The sequence below is a fragment of the Atractosteus spatula genome, chromosome 4, assembly GCF_055471065.1.
Source record: "Atractosteus spatula isolate fAtrSpa1 chromosome 4, fAtrSpa1.hap1, whole genome shotgun sequence".
Taxonomy (NCBI): domain Eukaryota; kingdom Metazoa; phylum Chordata; class Actinopteri; order Semionotiformes; family Lepisosteidae; genus Atractosteus; species Atractosteus spatula.
The window spans coordinates 47,025,641-47,042,968 of NC_142709.1; the positions used below are offsets into that span (position 1 = coordinate 47,025,641).

The 17,328-nt window shown below is 51.2% G+C and overlaps 1 protein-coding gene across 1 annotated transcript; it reads left to right on the top strand.

The window, feature by feature from the left end:
• Positions 1–6,847: 6,847 nt before the first annotated feature.
• Positions 6,848–16,878, top strand: adamts1 (ADAM metallopeptidase with thrombospondin type 1 motif, 1). Its single transcript, XM_088914369.1, has 9 exons — positions 6,848–7,818; positions 9,404–9,744; positions 10,199–10,331; positions 10,983–11,150; positions 11,797–12,086; positions 12,326–12,512; positions 13,045–13,223; positions 13,746–13,921; positions 14,345–16,878. The coding sequence occupies exons 1-9, from the start codon at positions 7,197–7,199 to the stop codon at positions 15,063–15,065; spliced, it is 2,817 nt and encodes a 938-aa protein (XP_088770495.1). The 5' UTR covers positions 6,848–7,196; the 3' UTR covers positions 15,066–16,878.
• The last annotated feature ends 450 nt before the right edge of the window (positions 16,879–17,328 follow it).

Consider the following 17,328-nt stretch of genomic DNA (forward strand, 5'->3'; position numbering starts at 1 on the left):
AATGAGCAGTAAAGAAATAAACAAAAAACACATTTGTGTGTGTAACAAATTGTGGATTTTTGTTTATATCTGCACCTGGCCAGCATTGCGGTGTAAGGTATCTGCTCTTTGCGTACAAGGAATACTCACTGTGTCCACATTGGCCAGTGACTTCTCTCAGCCTCTCTTTTCCAAGCTCTCCCTCCCATTACTCTCTCATATCGTTCATCCTCTCACACCCCCTGTGCCTTCTCTTGTGCCTGCTACTCCTTTTTTTCCATTTACCTCTCTTTCTGAATCACTTCCTCATCCTTTATCTCCCTTTGTCTACCTTTGACATCACACCCTGGCTGCCTCTGCAGTTTCAGCCTTTTTCAAGGCTCCAGATTCAAGTACAGACAATGAAAGGTCTTTTGACTTGACCCTCAACCCTTGACCTCTGGGAGGTCCTGTGCCAAACACGATCTGTTTCACCACTACCTTGCCTCTCTCACCTTTCTGAACTGTCACTGTGCCACTCAGTAGCTCCCATTCAAAGCTATGGTAAAGTAAATTTTATGATGTTTAAGACAATCATTCTTTACTGAGAGACACTCCCTTGCTAGGCTAACTTGCTAGTCCAGTGAAGACGTATCCTTGACAAAACAGCCTTGTTTAGCGAGCAAAGCTTATTTAAATTTTTGAATGAATCTCCAATTTTTTATATAGGGGGAAATTCTTGACTCCACATCTAAATAAGTGGCACTCTTAAGGGCAGTGGCCCTTGAGCAGTACAACATAAGGACTTTTGATTTGTGAAGCATAGGGGCAGATTACTGTACTGGACTCCCAGACAGCAACAGCAATGGCTATGAACAAGGAGGAACTATTCTACAACCTACAAGGAAGAACAGGTGTCAACTCACTGGTAGTGCCAGCATCTGGACACCAGAGGGCGATACTGAACACACCCAGAGCTCAGCTGATTGAGCACCGAGACTCACCAGATCTAACTTCTGCCTCACCTACAAGTGGCACAGGAAGAGAGCTTCATTCTGAATGTATTCTGGATTCTGAATAATGCAATTCTGTATAATATGAATTTAGAGTGTTTGGGAACCATCTTCAATCAAAGGGGAACAGCTGATAGTGTTGGGACAGGTGAACTACAGTAGAGCTCGCCACAAGCCCTCTGAGCACGGTAAGTATTGCTGTAAGGAGAAGCTGATGTTTGGCTTGAAGATATTGAAAATTAGATTACAGGATTTGGTGCTGTAAACAAAATCAATAATAATAATAATTCCTTACACTTACATAGCACTTTTCTGGACACTCCACTCAAAGCGCTTTACAGGTAATGGGGACTCCCCTCCACCACCACCAGTATATAGCCCCACCTGGATGATGTGACAGCAGCCATAGTGCACCAGTACACTCACACCACACCAGCTATTAGTGGGGAGGAGAACGGAATGATAATGGGGATTATTAGAAGCTCTTAAATGCCAATGGGAAATTTGGCCAGGACACCTGGGTAACACCCCTATACTTTACAAGAAATGCCCTGGGATTTTTAATGACCACAGAGACTCAGGACCTCGGTTTTACATCTCATCTGAAGGACAGCTCCTGTTTACAGTATAGTGTCCCTGTCACTATACTGGGGCATTAGGACCCACATGGACTGCAGGGTGAGCGCCTCCTGCTGTCCCCATTAACACCTCTTCCAGCAGCAACCTTAATTTTTCCCAGGAGGTCTCCCATCCAGGTACTAACCAGGCTCACACCTGCTGAGCTTCACTGCCAGTTGTGAGTTGTGAGTTGCCAAGTGATATAGCTGCTGGGAATTGTGGGGGCAAGACCTAGTTCCCCTTCTCTTTTGTTTGAATTCAAAAGATTGGAGTTCTCCTTCTGGAAAAAAAAAACAATCTGAAGAAAACAATAACTTATTTTCCTCACTTTCAGCTCTAACCACTATTCAATTCAACAAGCTTATAGGCATGAACAATTAATTACATTTCTGCCAAATCAGACACAATCACCCTAACATTTGTTGACATTTACAATACAATAAAAACAGATTTTTGGACATTTACATACATAAGACATAGAACATTATTGAGAGATAAGCTCACCGTATGGTCCTCAGGCTCTGAGAGGAGATCACATTATTATTATTATTATTATTATTATTATGCCTCCTGCGTCCATCTCCTACCTGCGGAAGCTGTCCTACTTACAGTAATTTCCAAAACACACATCTCGCGCACTCAAAGACTGCCAGGAACAGAAGATAAAATCTTGGTATATATACAATACATACAATATTGTTCCTTATAGTATGTTTAAGTTGGACTGAGTTACTATCCTTTTTATTAACCTCAAACTCCAGAGATTAGGATCAGACGTTTGAAAACTTATGGTCTGATCTGCATCTCTGCTGAGGCCCCACCTGCTCGTCAGTGTAGCCATGATGTGGAAGTGTGATGCTGTAGCCCCACCTGCTGGAGGCCATGAGGACAGTCCTGTCTGACACAGTTCTCCAGCATTTGTTCAAGGCCTAACTGAAAGCACTACTTGGTGCTACCTATCACCTCATCAAGTCTTTGGGCTGAGCTGTTCTGCTTTCTCTCTGCTTCTGCAAAGCCCTGTATCAGTAATCACAGAAATAATCCCTTGCTTTATTATAGCATTATTCATCCGCTATTATTCCTAAAATATACGTGAGGGGACCAATTTTATCCTTTTCGAAGTACAGCACCTACCATAGATCTCAGCGCACACTGCCTCCCTCCCTCAGCCTTAGATCTCAGCACACACTGCCTCACTCCCTCAGCCTTAGATCTCAGCTCACACTGCCTCCTGCCTCCTTTCTCAGCTCTAAATCCTGATCACACTGCCTCCCTCCCTCAGCCTTAGATCTCAGCCAACACTGCCTCACTCCCTCAGCCTTAGATCTCAGTAAACACTGCCTCCCTCCCTCAGCGTTAGATCTCAGTCCACACTGCCTCCCTCCCTCAGCCTTAGATCTCAGCCAACACTGCCTCCCTCTCTCAGCCTTAGATCTTAGTTCACACTGCCTCCTGCCCTCTTCCTCAGCTCTAAATCCTGATCACACTGCCTCCCTCCCTCAGCCTTAGATCTCAGCACACACTGCCTCCCTCCCTCAGCCTTAGATCTCAGCCCACACTGCCTCCTGCCCTCTTCCTCAGCTCTAAATCCTGATCACACTGCCTCCCTCCCTCAGCCTTAGATCGCAGCACACACTGATTGCCTCTATATCGCTCAGCCCCTGACCCTATATCCCTGTCACAACATGCTTGTGTGCTCAATCAGGTGAACATGTCCACTCCAGAGCTCTTTCCTTAAGATCATGAGTTCACTGTTTTGGCTCCTAGGTCAGTTGCCAGCAGTTGGAGACTGTGGCTGTTCTGTGTCTCTGATGTCATGGGCTGTGACTAGAAGGAACGATAATTCACGGAGTGGGGCTTAGAGCTTGAATTCCCAGAGCCATCACTGTCCATGAAGTCCATTTCCTTATTCTCTTATAGTTGGATTCCTCACAAATCTGCTTGGAAAATTATTGAATCGATAAGGATTAGTAGGGCTTTGAAACATAAGGTGTCGTGATGTGGTTTTCACATAAAGTGCAATAATATTGCACGTTATTGTGTCATGTTTTGACAGACCATCCACCTCAGAAATACAACAGCCCTGCTTTGAGAATCGTCTTTTAATCCAGTCCTCAGTGGTACAGCACTATAACTGGCAGAAGCGTGGTTGTGCTGTTAACAGCAGCGGTTTGGAGAGAACCTGTGAAATATAATAGTGTAACGCAACAGGGGCTCAGGCGGGCGCCCTTGTCGCATCAGGTCGGCCCCACACTGTCCGGGGCTCGAACCCGGGACTTCCGCGTCTCTCTGCAGCGACCTAGCCCCATGAGCTAAAGAGAGATCTCTCTGCAGCCCAGTAGCTATAGTCCTGCTATCACAGGGAAGGGCGGTGACGTCACCTGCTCTGGTACGCCGGCTCTTACACAGTACCTGTCGGCCGTAAGCGTTACACTCTCCCCCGCTTAAATCGCCTTCCCCGGCGAAGGGCTATCCCACCCCACTTCTGACACCAATGTAACGCAACGGGGGCTCAGGCGGGCGCCCTTGCCTCATCAGGTCGGCCCCACACTGTCCGGGGCTCGAACCCAGGACTTCCGCGTCTCTCTGCAGCGACCTAGCCCCGTGAGCTAAAGAGAGATCTCTCTGCAGCCCTGGAGCTATAGTCCTGCTATCACAGGGAAGGGCGGTGACGTCACCTGCTCTGGTACGCCGGCTCTTACACAGTACCTGTCGGCCGTAAGCGTTACAATAGCCTCAGAAAATCTGAGAGAATCGCTGTCACAGGCTCTGACAGGTTTTTCATTATTCACTCAGCCAGTCGCGTTCAAGCTGTGCATCTTGTCTATATATTCGTCTTTTGAACTCAGTAATGCTGAAATTATCCGTGAGCTGGTTTCTGTGTTCATTTCTTATTTGCCCATAAACTGGTTTCCATGACCTCCTCACCTTAAGTGAACTGACAATGCTCCTAGCAGCTCAACTTTATTGTCAAGACCAGCAGGTTTTGGGATATCCGAGTTCTTGCACTGTTGCGCCGCCACAACGTCTTTATTTATTCGTGGAACACAGATGACCCCTGGCGGTCAAAAGTGGCATTGCTCATACTCAATTTTGAGGCTAAAACTGTTTTAAGGTGGTCTGCACCGACGCTTTCAATCAGTATTCATTAAATATGCAGGTACACGCGAGATATAACGTTAGAAAATCACCCAAATTGTGAATTGATTAGTGATTAGATCTGAGGGACTATGAGAGGGGAGAAGGAGGCAGAGAAAGATTTTCTTTAGTTACATTGCATGAAACGAGGAGAGAAAAGTTTTTTGCTTCCCTAACAACTTTATGTATATGTATATGTATATGTAGTAGTTCAGGTGGGTAGCTGCGTCAGCATGCGTAGGCTGCTGAAAAAAAGAAGAAAGAAAAGCACACCTCACACCTGAAGAAGGCTCCACGGCCGAAACATTGTGTTTTCTTTCTTCTTTTTTTCAGCATGGAATAAACCTATTACTTGTTCATATGTATATGTATATGACTTATAACTATATGTATATAGAACTAACTGCAGAATAACGTAATGTATACAACTTATATCTATATATATAACTAATCGCAGGATTCACATTATTATTAATAATAACAGTTTGTTCTTGTAAATGTCTCCCTAATTTGTAATGCTTTTGCAACACTGTAATTCTTCGGTCATACAATCACAGCGGTTTGAATTCCTGGGCTGGTGTGGGCTGGTGGTTAGAGCTGAGGGGGGGAGACAGAGGCGGTCAGACCGGGGGGGTCATCTTGCTCACACCCTGGCGGAACAGCCACGTCAAGCCGAAATACCTGGGAATACCGCGTCCGCACCGCGACACCGGTGACACGGCTTGCGACTGGGGACGCCTGGGACAGATTCCATTACCCTGCTCTTTTCACTCAGAGTCTACCTTCTTTGTCCAAAAAGCACAAATCTAGCGAGATATAGGGTGAACTTAAACCGTTTTGTTTTAAGAGAACAGTTAATCCTCATAAAGTCGCTTTTATGTTTTATGGATGTGCTGAAAGGAATAAGTGACGTTAATGGCGAGCTTCACCTGGCAAGGAGTCAGTTAGATTGGATGAGAAGATGTGATGAATTAGCTGCTACAACTCTTCACATCGGCTGCCCGTGCAATTTACCCAGGGCTGCCGCGATGAGATTCTGAAAGGGTTCTGATCAATGTGAAAGATTGGGAACTGACTACATTTGTTTCTCCTCGAGCAATTTAAACCGTAATCAGAGCAGTCTAAGGTGTATGAATCGTACACGACACTAAAGGGGGCATTGAAGAAATCGCCGATGCTCATACAATACAGAGATCGAGAATCTGCGTCACGTCTAAGACAGTTGTACGGCCTTGCACATCGCAGTATTTTATGAACTGAAAAATGTCAAACGTGAAAATGTCCTACATTTCATTTATACTTTCATTCTAAGGGTCATTACAATGCACGTCGTTTCCTATGGGTGTATGCGCAGGGAGCTCAGCTCCGAGTGGTCGCACACGTTTGCAGTTCCGCCGCGCTAAACGGTGGATCGGGCAGAGTCGGGCTGTGTCGTATCAGCAGACGAAGTATAAAAGGAGCCGAAAGGAACGCCGCAGAGCAGTAGCACAGCCCAGAGAGTTGCTGTTCTTTACCCAGTGACAGAGACTATAGTACCGCGCCACCTTAAGTTAAGGGCGCGCTCTCGGCCCGTTCCCTGTCCCTCAGCCCCTCTCCCTCCGAGCGCGGAGAGAAGTGCCACGGCGGACAGCGCTTAAGAGTGACTGACCCCCGGCTGCACGGCTCGCCGTGCTCCGCTCCACAGCCCTGTCCCGCCTGAAAATCCCGAGTCCGGGGTCGCCTTGTCACACGCACACGGCCGGAGTGACCTTGAGCGCGGTCTCTTCAACGGGGCGGACTGGGGGAGGGTAAAAATATGCGGTGTCACAGGGCTCAATTGGTTTTTAAAAGAAGGAACAAAATACTGACTCAAAGTTTAAAACGATAGTAAATCCGTCTGGCAGCCGAGAGTGAAAGAAACGGGAGGGAAAATCCCGCCTACAAGCTGGACATTAAAAAAATGAACTTTTTTTCCAGGCGAGAGCGTCCCATCATGATTGATTATTGTGGCACTGATCCAGGGTTATATATATATATTTTAAAACTGCGTTTTCTTTGCGCACGAAATTTCGCTTCTCTTGAGATCAAAGGGGCTGCAGGAAAGGGGTGGTCCCGCAGTGAGGATATAAAGTCAGCCCGGGACACGGGGAGCTCAGAGTGAACAGGAGGGAGAGTGTGAAAGACAGAGACGCAGTGGAGAGCTGCGCTTTACAAAACTCTCCGACAGATACGGCATTCGCGAGAAGAGCGCTTTTCTAACTACACCCTGTTAATACCGGCAACAGCACTGAGCCTCTGTCCTTCACAGCAGAATTTACACGGGTATCTCTTTGGACTTCTTTGCTTTTTTTAACCCATACATATTTTACCAACGGGCTGTAGACTTTATTTTTCAGAGGTACAGGTCGCACGTTGACTTTTTTTTCTTTTCTGTCCTCCGTCATTCATTTGCATCCGTCTCTTAACGTTTTTTGAGGACTGCGCGGGGATATGAGGTCCTTCCTGTGTTTTTCGCTTGGTTTCGTGGCCGCTCTGTGCGCGTACGCGGCGCAGAATGTCTGGGAGGAAGGTACCGTGGTACCGGTCCTGCTCGACCCGGCGGTGCTGAGAGAGGCCGGGGACGACCGCCCTCTCAGTCCGGAGGAGAGCGAGAAGGAGGCGCAGAAACGGGTTTACCAGTTGGAAGTGTTTGGCCAACGGATGGTTTTGGACTTGGAGCCGGACCAGACCTTTTTGGCTCCTGGCTTCACGTACCAGGTGGTCGGTACCCCGGGGACCCCAGTGACCGGGGAGCGGGCCGATTCCGACAGTGCGGCGGCGACTGGGTGCTTCTACTCCGGCACTGTCAACGGGGACCCCGGCTCCGGCGCGGCGCTCAACCTCTGCAGCGGGCTGCGGGGCGGCTTCTACCTCCAGGGGTACGAGTACTTCATCCAGCCCCGCAGCAGCGCGGAAGGGGAAGGAGAGCTCCACCTCATCCGCCGCAGGAACACGGGGTCATTGGCCGGGGAAGGCGCTTCCAAGTGCGGGGTGAACGAGGAGGAGGAGCGGATAGCGAAGAGCCCCGAGCCGCCGCAGGAGCAAGGACAGCGGAATCCTACCGATCAGACAGGTGAGACGCGCTAGCTGGCTTCGCTCTGTTTTGACTGGTGAGCTGAACTGGAGCCCATTCGCTAAAGAAGTTGCCTATTTCCCGTGTTTCTCCTCTTGAATGAGCAGTTGGGGGTTTCTAAAGGCTGCAAACGGGACCGTACTGTTCTGCTTGTCTGGCTATCTGCGTGTGCCCTGAGCCGCTGTCCTTCAACGCCGGGTCGAGGTCGGAGCGCTCTGCGCCTGGCATCTCTACGAGAAGAGTGAGCCGACGCAAAAAGGAAATACCTGCCCTTAGGTGTTGAGTGTGTCAGCTGTCATTCGTTTTAACACAGGCTTTTCATTTAGAGTGATGGGAGAGGGATTGCTGACAAATAAACTGAATAAGGAGCTTGGAAGTACTAGAGGGCAGCATAAGTGACAGTGTCGCGGTCTCGTAATGACGGCTTGGTGGTTTCTGGTCAACCCGCTGAAATTTCACAAGGCTTGGAAAGTTGTATTTACTCGCTCAATCGTCCTTGGGCACGAGTCTAGCTTTGAAGCGCTTTTTAAATATTTCCAAACTCAGTGCAGTCCCAGTCCTTCAAGGGATACGCGTCAACTGCACGCTCGCTGAGAAGTAAAACGTGAAAACTAAATCGCACGGTTCGGCCCTCTTCAGGTGTGAGCTAATAAATAATTGTCCAAGATTAAAGGAAGGAAGATGAAATTGTGTCCACTGGGAGTCTGAAACGCGGGGCTTCGGTATGCTGTCCGTGCGGTTTGGTTAGAAGGAGGAGGGAGCGCTCCTTGACAGACAGAGGACAGGGAGAGCGCGGGGATGGGTCAGTGGGCTCGGGTGGGTGTGCGATTCGGAATCCGCTCCACCCTTACCAGCCCTTACGTCTCCTCCACCTCTCACGGCCTCCGCGCGTTACCACACGCCGAGCGCTGTCCGGCTGGTACCGCCACGTCCAGCAGCCACTCTCCCCGCCTTCCTTCACCGGGAGAAAGGGACGAAGTTCCATACCTTTTTTCGTGGATGGAGGCGGGAGGTCCGCTACAGACCGCGCGGTGACCAACAGGGGCAGGGGGCGAGGCGGGGCGTGGCGACAGAGCCGCCCTCTGAGAGGCTCACGGCCGCAGCTAGAAGAGGACCTGCCGTCACAGGTCTTACGGTATATGACCTTTTGCGGTGTACCTCAGGTCCTTGCTTCTGTTTTTAGAAAGCTAGCACGTTTTTAAAAACCGTTGGCTTTGCCGTTCCTTGTAGATCAAGCGATAACTGTCACGTCAGGCCAGCAAGCAGTTAACACCCCACAGCCTCCTTCCTCAAATTGATTGATTTTCTTTGTTAGATTACTGCTGGAGAAATAGCTGGTCTCAGGTTCGAGATCTAGCCAGATCTGCTGTCTGGTGGCCAGTCTGTGATTGACTCCTGTGAGATTGATCTGCTGTCTGGTGGCCAGCCTGTGATTGACTCCTGTGAGACTGATCTGCTGTCTGGTGGCCAGCCTGTGATTGACTCCTGTGAGATTAATCTGCTGTCTAGTGTCCAGCCTGTGATTAGCACTTGTTTAAATGATCTGCTGTCTGGTGACTAACTGGCTCCTCCCCCTTTCCCCCAGCCCATCACAGATCCCGGCGCTTTGTGTCGACCCCGCGCTATGTGGAGATGTTGCTGGTGGCGGATCGGTCCATGGCAGAATTCCACGGCGCTGGGCTGAAGTCGTACCTCCTGACACTGGTGGCCGTGGCGGCGCGGCTGTACCGCCACCCCACTATCCACAATCCCATCAGCCTGGCCGTGGTGAAGCTCCTGGTGGCACAAGACGAAGGCAGTGGCCCTGAGGTCTCCACCAATGCTGCCCTCACCCTCCGCAACTTCTGCCAGTGGCAGCGCCAGCACAACCCTGCCAGCGACCGGCATCCTGAGCACTATGACACCGCCGTGCTCTTCACCAGGAAGGTATGACATGGCACAGTCCACAACGCATACAGACAGGACACAGGAGTACATGGGTCAACATGCCACACAAACAGGACACACGAGTACATGGGTCAACATGGCACACAGATAGGGTACACTGGTACACAGGTCAGTGTGGCACATAGACAGGAATGGTACAGAGGGCACACGGGTGGTAAAATCAGAGCACAGGGTCAAAGTCAAATGGTAAAAGCTTACTTGGGTACAGTAAAGCCAGATATAAGCCCACAGCAAACCATTTTAACATACAAAACAAAAAATATGTGGAGAAACCATGGCAACCTGACTCTTGTCACCCTGAAAACTTTCCAAAGGCTCTTTGGCGCTCCAGAAGCATGATCAGGGTGCCCCGCTGTCTGTGTGTGAAGAGGTTTGCTCCTGGTACAGGCCACAGCTAACCCCTTACCCCCTCCCTGTGCCCTTCCGCCTGCAGGACCTGTGCGGCGCCCACACCTGCGACACACTGGGCATGGCCGACGTGGGCACGGTGTGCGACCCCGAGAGGAGCTGCTCCATCATCGAGGACGACGGGCTGCAGGCCGCCTTCACCGTGGCACACGAGCTGGGTAAGATGGCGGCAAGATGCCAGGGGAGGGGCTCAGCCCCTACTGGGTCACGAGACTGGTCAAGACCCATACCCAGAGGAAGAAAGGCACTATATAGAGGAAACAGACTTCCAAGCAGCTAACAGAGATATAGGGAACAGGTAAAGGTTAATACCTGTGGAGCCTGTGGAGCCTTCTTCAAGTGTGTACACACACCTTCTTCAGTCATACACAGCCAAAACTTTGTGTCTCTTTTCCTTTCAGCATGGAATAAACCTTTTCCTGTTCCTTTTGCAGCTCCCTACTCGAACGTCTTTAATAGAGATACACATATATAGGGCTCATACTAGCGCTGTATAACTCTGCAGCAGCAAAGAAGGCACACAGCCTCCAGTCACCATAATTACAGCTTGGCTTCATATATTGAGGCAGAAATGGCCACTGTTCTGAATGAACAGTTTGCATTGGTGTTCACCAAGAAATAACAATGGATAACACACCTCCCAGTAAGAGTAAGATGCTGATTGTCAGTGAGTTCCAGAGACTAGGTGGGCCTGATGATCGGATGTTTCTCAGTTCGATTTCCTCAGCCAGCGAGACGCGTTGCTGGCAGAGGGCGTAGTGCGTCTCCCCTTCCTTGTGGTTTGAACCCGCGTGTGTGTTGCCCCGCAGGTCACGTGTTCAACATGCCGCACGACGATGCCAAGCAGTGTGCCAGCGTGAACGGTGCCCACTGGGGCTCGCACATGATGGCCTCCACACTGTCCAACCTCAACCCGCTCAAGCCCTGGTCCCCCTGCAGTGCCCTCATGGTCACGTCCTTCCTGGACAACGGCCACGGTGAGCAGCCCTTACAACAGCGTCAAGCCGTCGAGCGCGTTGGAGGCTTGGGGTAAAGGGAAAGGCTTTTCGAGGGAACAAGCCAGCACCTCAGGGTGAAAAGGCTGGAGGAAACTTTCTCTTTTCTCAGAGTGGTGTAAAAGAAAAGGCTTCTCTGAAAAGCATTTATACGAACAGATGGCATTGTGTGACTTACATTGAAAAGCAAAAATCCCTTAATGGCATAACCCTGTACCCTGTTTTAAATCTTCTTGTTAGTTGCTAAGCTACCACCTCAAGGTGACCTTTCATAAATGTTAGTTTCTTTGTGGTCATAAAGCACCAGCTTTCTTCATCAGAAGAAAGTCTGACACCTTAGCTTTCTTTAGCATACGTGTGCAAAAAAACACTATGATTACTTCTGCTATTGCATATATGAGTTATATCAGAGCTGTTTAATATTATTTTGCGAATGTATTGATAAATATCCATTCCTTCAGGGTTTTTAGAGGGCCTTTCACACAGTGCCAGCTCTGAATGTGCACATTGTGCTGTGCCCGGCCTTGCACAATGTGTTGGTAATTGCCGGGCTGAGCTGCCCTGGTCCTTTGTGCGTGACCCAAGAACCCTGACCCCTGACCCCTGACCTCTACCTGTTCTCCCCCAGGTCAGTGCCTGCTGGACAAACCTCAGAAGCCCCAGCCCCTGCCCAAGGCCCTGCCCGGTACGGTGTACGATGCCAACCGGCAGTGCCAGCTGACCTTCGGCGACGAATCCCGCCACTGCCCCGACGTCAGCAGCACATGCTCAGCGCTCTGGTGCACGGTGACGGCGGCAGAGGGCATGCTGGTCTGCCAGACCAAGAACTTCCCCTGGGCGGATGGCACGCCCTGCGGCGCCAACAGTTTTTGCCTGGCAGGGCAGTGCCTGACACAGGCGGAGGCCGCTCATTTCCAGGTGAGTAGCAGCTGACAACCTCCAGGGGTGGAGAAATTGTAGTAGATTTTTGCACAAACACAATACAACACAAGAGAGACAGCTCAGCTGTATGGAAAGATTGGTCATCTCCAAATCGGGGCAGAAGACACTGTGATTGGTCATACTGAGCCCCGATTGTGGGCTCTCTGGGTAGGGAGTTGGCAGTGTTTGGATGTGCTTCTGCAAGGGGTCTAACAGTGGCATCTTCTGCATTTCAGACCCCAGTGAACGGCGGCTGGGGAGTGTGGGGTCCCTGGGGCGACTGCTCACGCACCTGTGGCGGCGGGGTTCAGTACTCCTTCCGGGACTGTGACAACCCCCAGCCCAAGAACGGTGGCAAGTACTGCGAGGGCAAGAGGATCCAGTACCGATCTTGCAACACCCAGGACTGCCCCGACAACAATGGTAAGAGTGCCCCCTGCTGGATAGAGCCCCCGCCATGGTCATGCCAATGCAGAATTTGTGGTCAAGCTGTTTTGCTGTTATTTCAGTGACCTACAGCAGCCAGGTCAATGAGGTCATTAAGAATCAATGAATGTAAAGAGAGCCTCTCAATAGCCCCTTGATGGAAGGTCAGAACAGAGTTTAGCCACCATCTGCTGCTCTGTGCAGCACTATCATGAATTATTGAAAAGTGACTCGTGAAAGACAGAATGAAAGATTGCTTTAGGAGTTCATGAACTTCCCAAACCTGTAGTCTGTTCAGTCTTGCCTGCTTGAGGCCTGGTCTGCCGCCTCCCTGCCTGGACGTACAGGCTCCAGATGTGCTGCATTGGTTCCTCTGTGGTTTCGCTAACAGGCTGCTCTAAAGGCTCTTCTCTCGCCACACTTCCGCCCGTGGGTTTGGATGGTCGGAGGACTCTGCGGAAGATGGATCGGTGTGGTTGTTGAGGTGGGCCTGTGACCACACTCTCTCTCTCTCTCTCGTCGTCTGCAGGGCTGTCGTTCCGAGAGGAGCAGTGCCTGGCCCACAATGAAATCTCCTCCCAGCTGTCCTTTGGCTCCGGCCCGGCTGTGGAATGGGTCCCCAAGTATGCAGGGGTGTCGCCCAAGGACCGTTGCAAGCTGGTGTGCCGGGCCAAGGGTACCGGGTACTTCTTCATCCTGAAGCCCAAGGTGAGGTTCGGAGAAGAGGCTCTTCAGAACATTAAATAATGTCTGTCTGAGAAGAGCAGAGCATTAGATCCATCTGAGCTGACCAGAGAGTGACACACTTTCTTACAGAGCTGACCACTCTCCCTCTCTATCATGGACACTCTCACACTCCTCTCCACTGACACTATCACACAGAGCTGAGCACACTCCTCTCCACTGACACTCTCACACACAGAGCTGAACACACTCCTCTCCACCAACACACTCTCACACAGAGCTGAGCACACTCCTCTCCACTGACACTCACACAAAGCTGAGCACACTCCTCTCCACCGACACTCACACACGGAGCTCAGCTCACTCCTCTCCACTGACACTCTCACACAGAGCTGAGCACACTCCAATCCACTGACACTCTCACACACAGAGCTGAACACACTCCTCTCCACCGACACTCTCTCACAGACACTCTGTTGCCAGTCTGTAGTGCCCTTGCAGTTCCTGCCTTGCTGACATGGCCACTGTTGCTCTCTGCTGCCCCAGGTGGCTGACGGCACGCCCTGCAGCCCGGACTCCACTTCAGTATGCGTGCAGGGTCAGTGCGTGAAGGCCGGCTGCGACCGCGTCATCGGCTCCAGCAAGAGGTTCGACAAGTGCGGCGTCTGCGGGGGAGATGGCTCCTCCTGCAAGAAGGTCACGGGGTCACTGGACCGCGCAAAGTGAGTTCCCTCTGTCCGGAGCCCGCTACCCACATTCCCCGGTTCTAGCGCAGGTCCTTCGGCACATCCGGCTCGTTAATCGAATAATTGAATGGGTGATCCAATAATTTACCAACTAAGCTGCATGCACCAAAATTCTGCCACCATCGACTTGCAGATTTCCTGCAGCTTCCTGATGGAGATGGTAGAAACGTAGAGATATATTTTATTATTAGAGAAAGATTAGCTCCTAGGTGCCGGGAATCTAGCCCAGGTGTTTCATGTGACAGTCGGGAATTCTACCACTGAACCACCGGCGCTTCGTCAGCGCCCGATGGAGATGGTACAATCCCAGACACGGCAGACACACACATGACATGATACATGGGTCATCTGCGTGTGTGTAACTCAGCCCCCCGACGCCCCCCTCTTTCTGTCTCTCAGGCCGGGCTATCAGGACGTGGTGACCATCCCTGCCGGGGCCACCCACATCGACGTCAAGCAGCGCGGGGCGGGGGGCGCGCGGCACGACAGCAGCTACCTGGCCATCCGCCGGCAGGACGGCTCGTACGCGCTGAATGGCGAGTACACGCTGACCACGCTGGAGACGGACATCTCCCTGCGGGGCTCCCTGCTGCGCTACAGCGGCTCGGCGGCCGCGCTGGAGCGCATCCGCAGCTTCGGCCCGCTGGCCGAGCCCATCACCATCCAGGTGCTGTCAGTGGGCGAGGCCCCCCGGCCCCGTGTCAAGTACAGCTACTTCGCCCCCCGTCCGGCGCCGCGCCGCCCCGCCTCCTCCTTCAACGCCATCCAGGAAACGGCCACAGCCGAGTGGGCCCTGCGCGAGTGGGGCGCCTGCTCCCGGAGCTGCGGGGGGGGCGTGCAGCGCCGCGCCGTCGAGTGCCTGGACCCCCGGGGCCGCCCCTCTTCTGACTGCCCCCCCGAGCTGCGCCCTCCGAGCACGCGCAGCTGCGCCCCCGCCCCCTGCCCCCGCTGGCTGTTGGGAGACTGGTCGGCCTGCTCCAAGACCTGCGGGCGTGGCTTCCGCAAGCGGCTGCTGAGGTGCGTGGGGCAGGACGGCCGCGCCCTCCCACAGGACAGCTGCGACCCCAAGGACCGGCCGCGACCCTTGCTTGACCTCTGCAGCCCTGGCGCCTGCCCCTAGAGGGCAGTAGAGAGCGGTGGAGACTGGCGGCCGTCAGGCCATCTTGACGTCTTTGTCGTCTCGCCACGCAGGAGAGCGAATCGTCTCCCTCTTCCTCGGCAGAGATGTTTTAACCTCCGTTACCCCCATCCCTTCTCGCTTTCGGCTGGACTGCGTTGTTACCGAAAACATACAAATATACGAGTATTTAGCGCAACTGAACTCCATACATTCCCGAACTTCACAAAGAGCAAAAAGAAGCAAGTGTTTTATTTTTTTTTCCCTGCGTGTGCGTGTTTGGAACATGTTTACAGTTTTTTTCAAGACAATTGCTTCGGTCCTGAACTGAAGCTGGAGCTGAGCTGCAAGGCCGTGCAGGGCTATTTTTGTTGGAAGCAGAGAAGAAGAAAATCGAGTTTTTTGTTTTTTTTTCTTTTGGCCGAGTAGTGCCCACGGCGCCAGAACTGCCGGAGAGAGGACTGTTGATGTGGCACCACGGGCTTGCCTGCCACGCTCTGAAACCCGCAGGACTGGCCAGGGCTGGGCACCGGCTCTTCTGCCCACTGTGGATCTGGCTACAGTTGGCACCCTGTGGGTACAGTAGCGTTTCAGTTTAAGAAACGGAGCTGATGGGGAGTCGGGCACACTTCTGTGTTTAGAATGCTGCTTTGAATGCCGGTTTTGTGTTAGAGGGCCAGCTTGCGTGTGTGTGTTCTGTCTGTCGGAGAAACACTGAGACACACAGGAGTTCATTTTTAGACTCTGCGGAGTGTATATCCTCAGCTCCTGTCTGGACTGGAGTTGCCTGCAACAGCCTTCGCCGGCTCTGGTGTGGTGTGGGAAGAGAAGGTGTGTGTAAGTGTGTGTGGGAAGGCTTGTTCGTGATAGCCTTGGCAGCCCTAAAGCACTCCCAACCTACCTCAGCACTGAAGGGCACGGCTCGAGTCCTCCTTCCCAGCATCCTCCAGTCTCCCTCCAGACGGGCTATACAAGCTGCTATTGGTCCAAGTGTGCGCTCCAGTGCCCAGTGTCTTTCGGAATGGGAGGACTGTCCCAGCAGACTCTCCTGGTCTCCGCAGGGCTGAAGATTGTGCACTGGACTGCTGAGCAGTGCTGTTTCTACTCCTGCACAAAGGGCACAACATGACATGAACAAACAGTGGACTGTCTTTTCTTTTAAAAACGCTAAACAGCTGTCTCAGTGACCTCTGTACAGCCTGTGAATGTTGGGCACAATCTCTGGTTACGCAGTTTTGAGTGGTGTATGTGTTCAGTGTGTCAGGGAGGCGTGCTGAGTAGTGTGTGTGTTTAGTGCATTTGGTGAGCCTGCTCAGTGTGCAGTATGTTCGGTGCTGAGAGTGTATTCTCAGTATGTTGAATGGCGAGTGTCTTCTGACTTGTTGGATGGTGGGGTGTGTGCAGCGTGATGAGTGTTCAGGTGGAGAGCATGTTAAGTGTGTCTTCTGGTATGTTGAGTGGCGAGTTTGTTCAGTGCGTCAGTGATGCTGTGTTCAGGTGGAGAGGGGGTGTCACAGTCAGCCCTGAGCTCCCCCCTGGAGAGGGAGTCTCCACGCTGTGTGTCTGTCTTCTACTTCATAAGTACGTCTCTCCTGCCTTCTGAGAAGGAATGTTATTAGATATGTTTTTGTACAGATACTGCAGACATTATTTATTTTTGTACAGCCTGTTTAATATAATCTTTATAATAAGTTATCGCTTTTTTATGATATTATTGTTATTGAAAAGATCAGAAGGGAGTAGAGTGTACAGAGTATTTATACAGTATTATATATTAGGTTTATGAAAAAAAATTAAACAGAGACCTTTGAACTTCCTTCGTCCCGTTTTTTTTTCCTTTGGGCTGGAAAAGACTCTGGAAGGCTGAGGGGGAGACTCATCAGGGGATTGGGTTGTTGTTGATGCATTTCTGGACGATATCCTTAAATAACAATAGAAACCACACATAAAGATCCAGCCATGAGCTCATGGCAAGCTGGGAGATAAACCAGCCTCTCAGATCCCAGTATTCAGAAGCAGGACATGGTGCCAAGCTGTGAATTAGCACTGGAAAGTCATATTGAGGTAACACTTCAGTTTCGGGGTATCAAATGACACTTGACAAACAGGTATGTATGAGTAAAGAATGCTTCAGATATAATAACGATTAGCACTTTTTTAATTTAACACAGAGTTAATCATTGACAAGGAACGGTAATTAACAGCTTATTAACCCTGTTGAGGCTCCTGTCGGGTCCATCTTTGCCCCCTGCCTGGATTAGATCAT

Excerpts from the sequence above, each read along its gene's own strand:
- adamts1 (XM_088914369.1), top strand. The coding sequence starts at position 7,197 with ATGAGGTCCTTCCTGTGTTTTTCGCTTGGTTTCGTGGCCGCTCTGTGC. Across the intron at positions 9,745-10,198 it reads CCGTGCTCTTCACCAGGAAG|GACCTGTGCGGCGCCCACAC; the intron begins GTATGACATGGC and ends TTCCGCCTGCAG. Across the intron at positions 13,224-13,745 it reads TCTTCATCCTGAAGCCCAAG|GTGGCTGACGGCACGCCCTG; the intron begins GTGAGGTTCGGA and ends CTGCTGCCCCAG.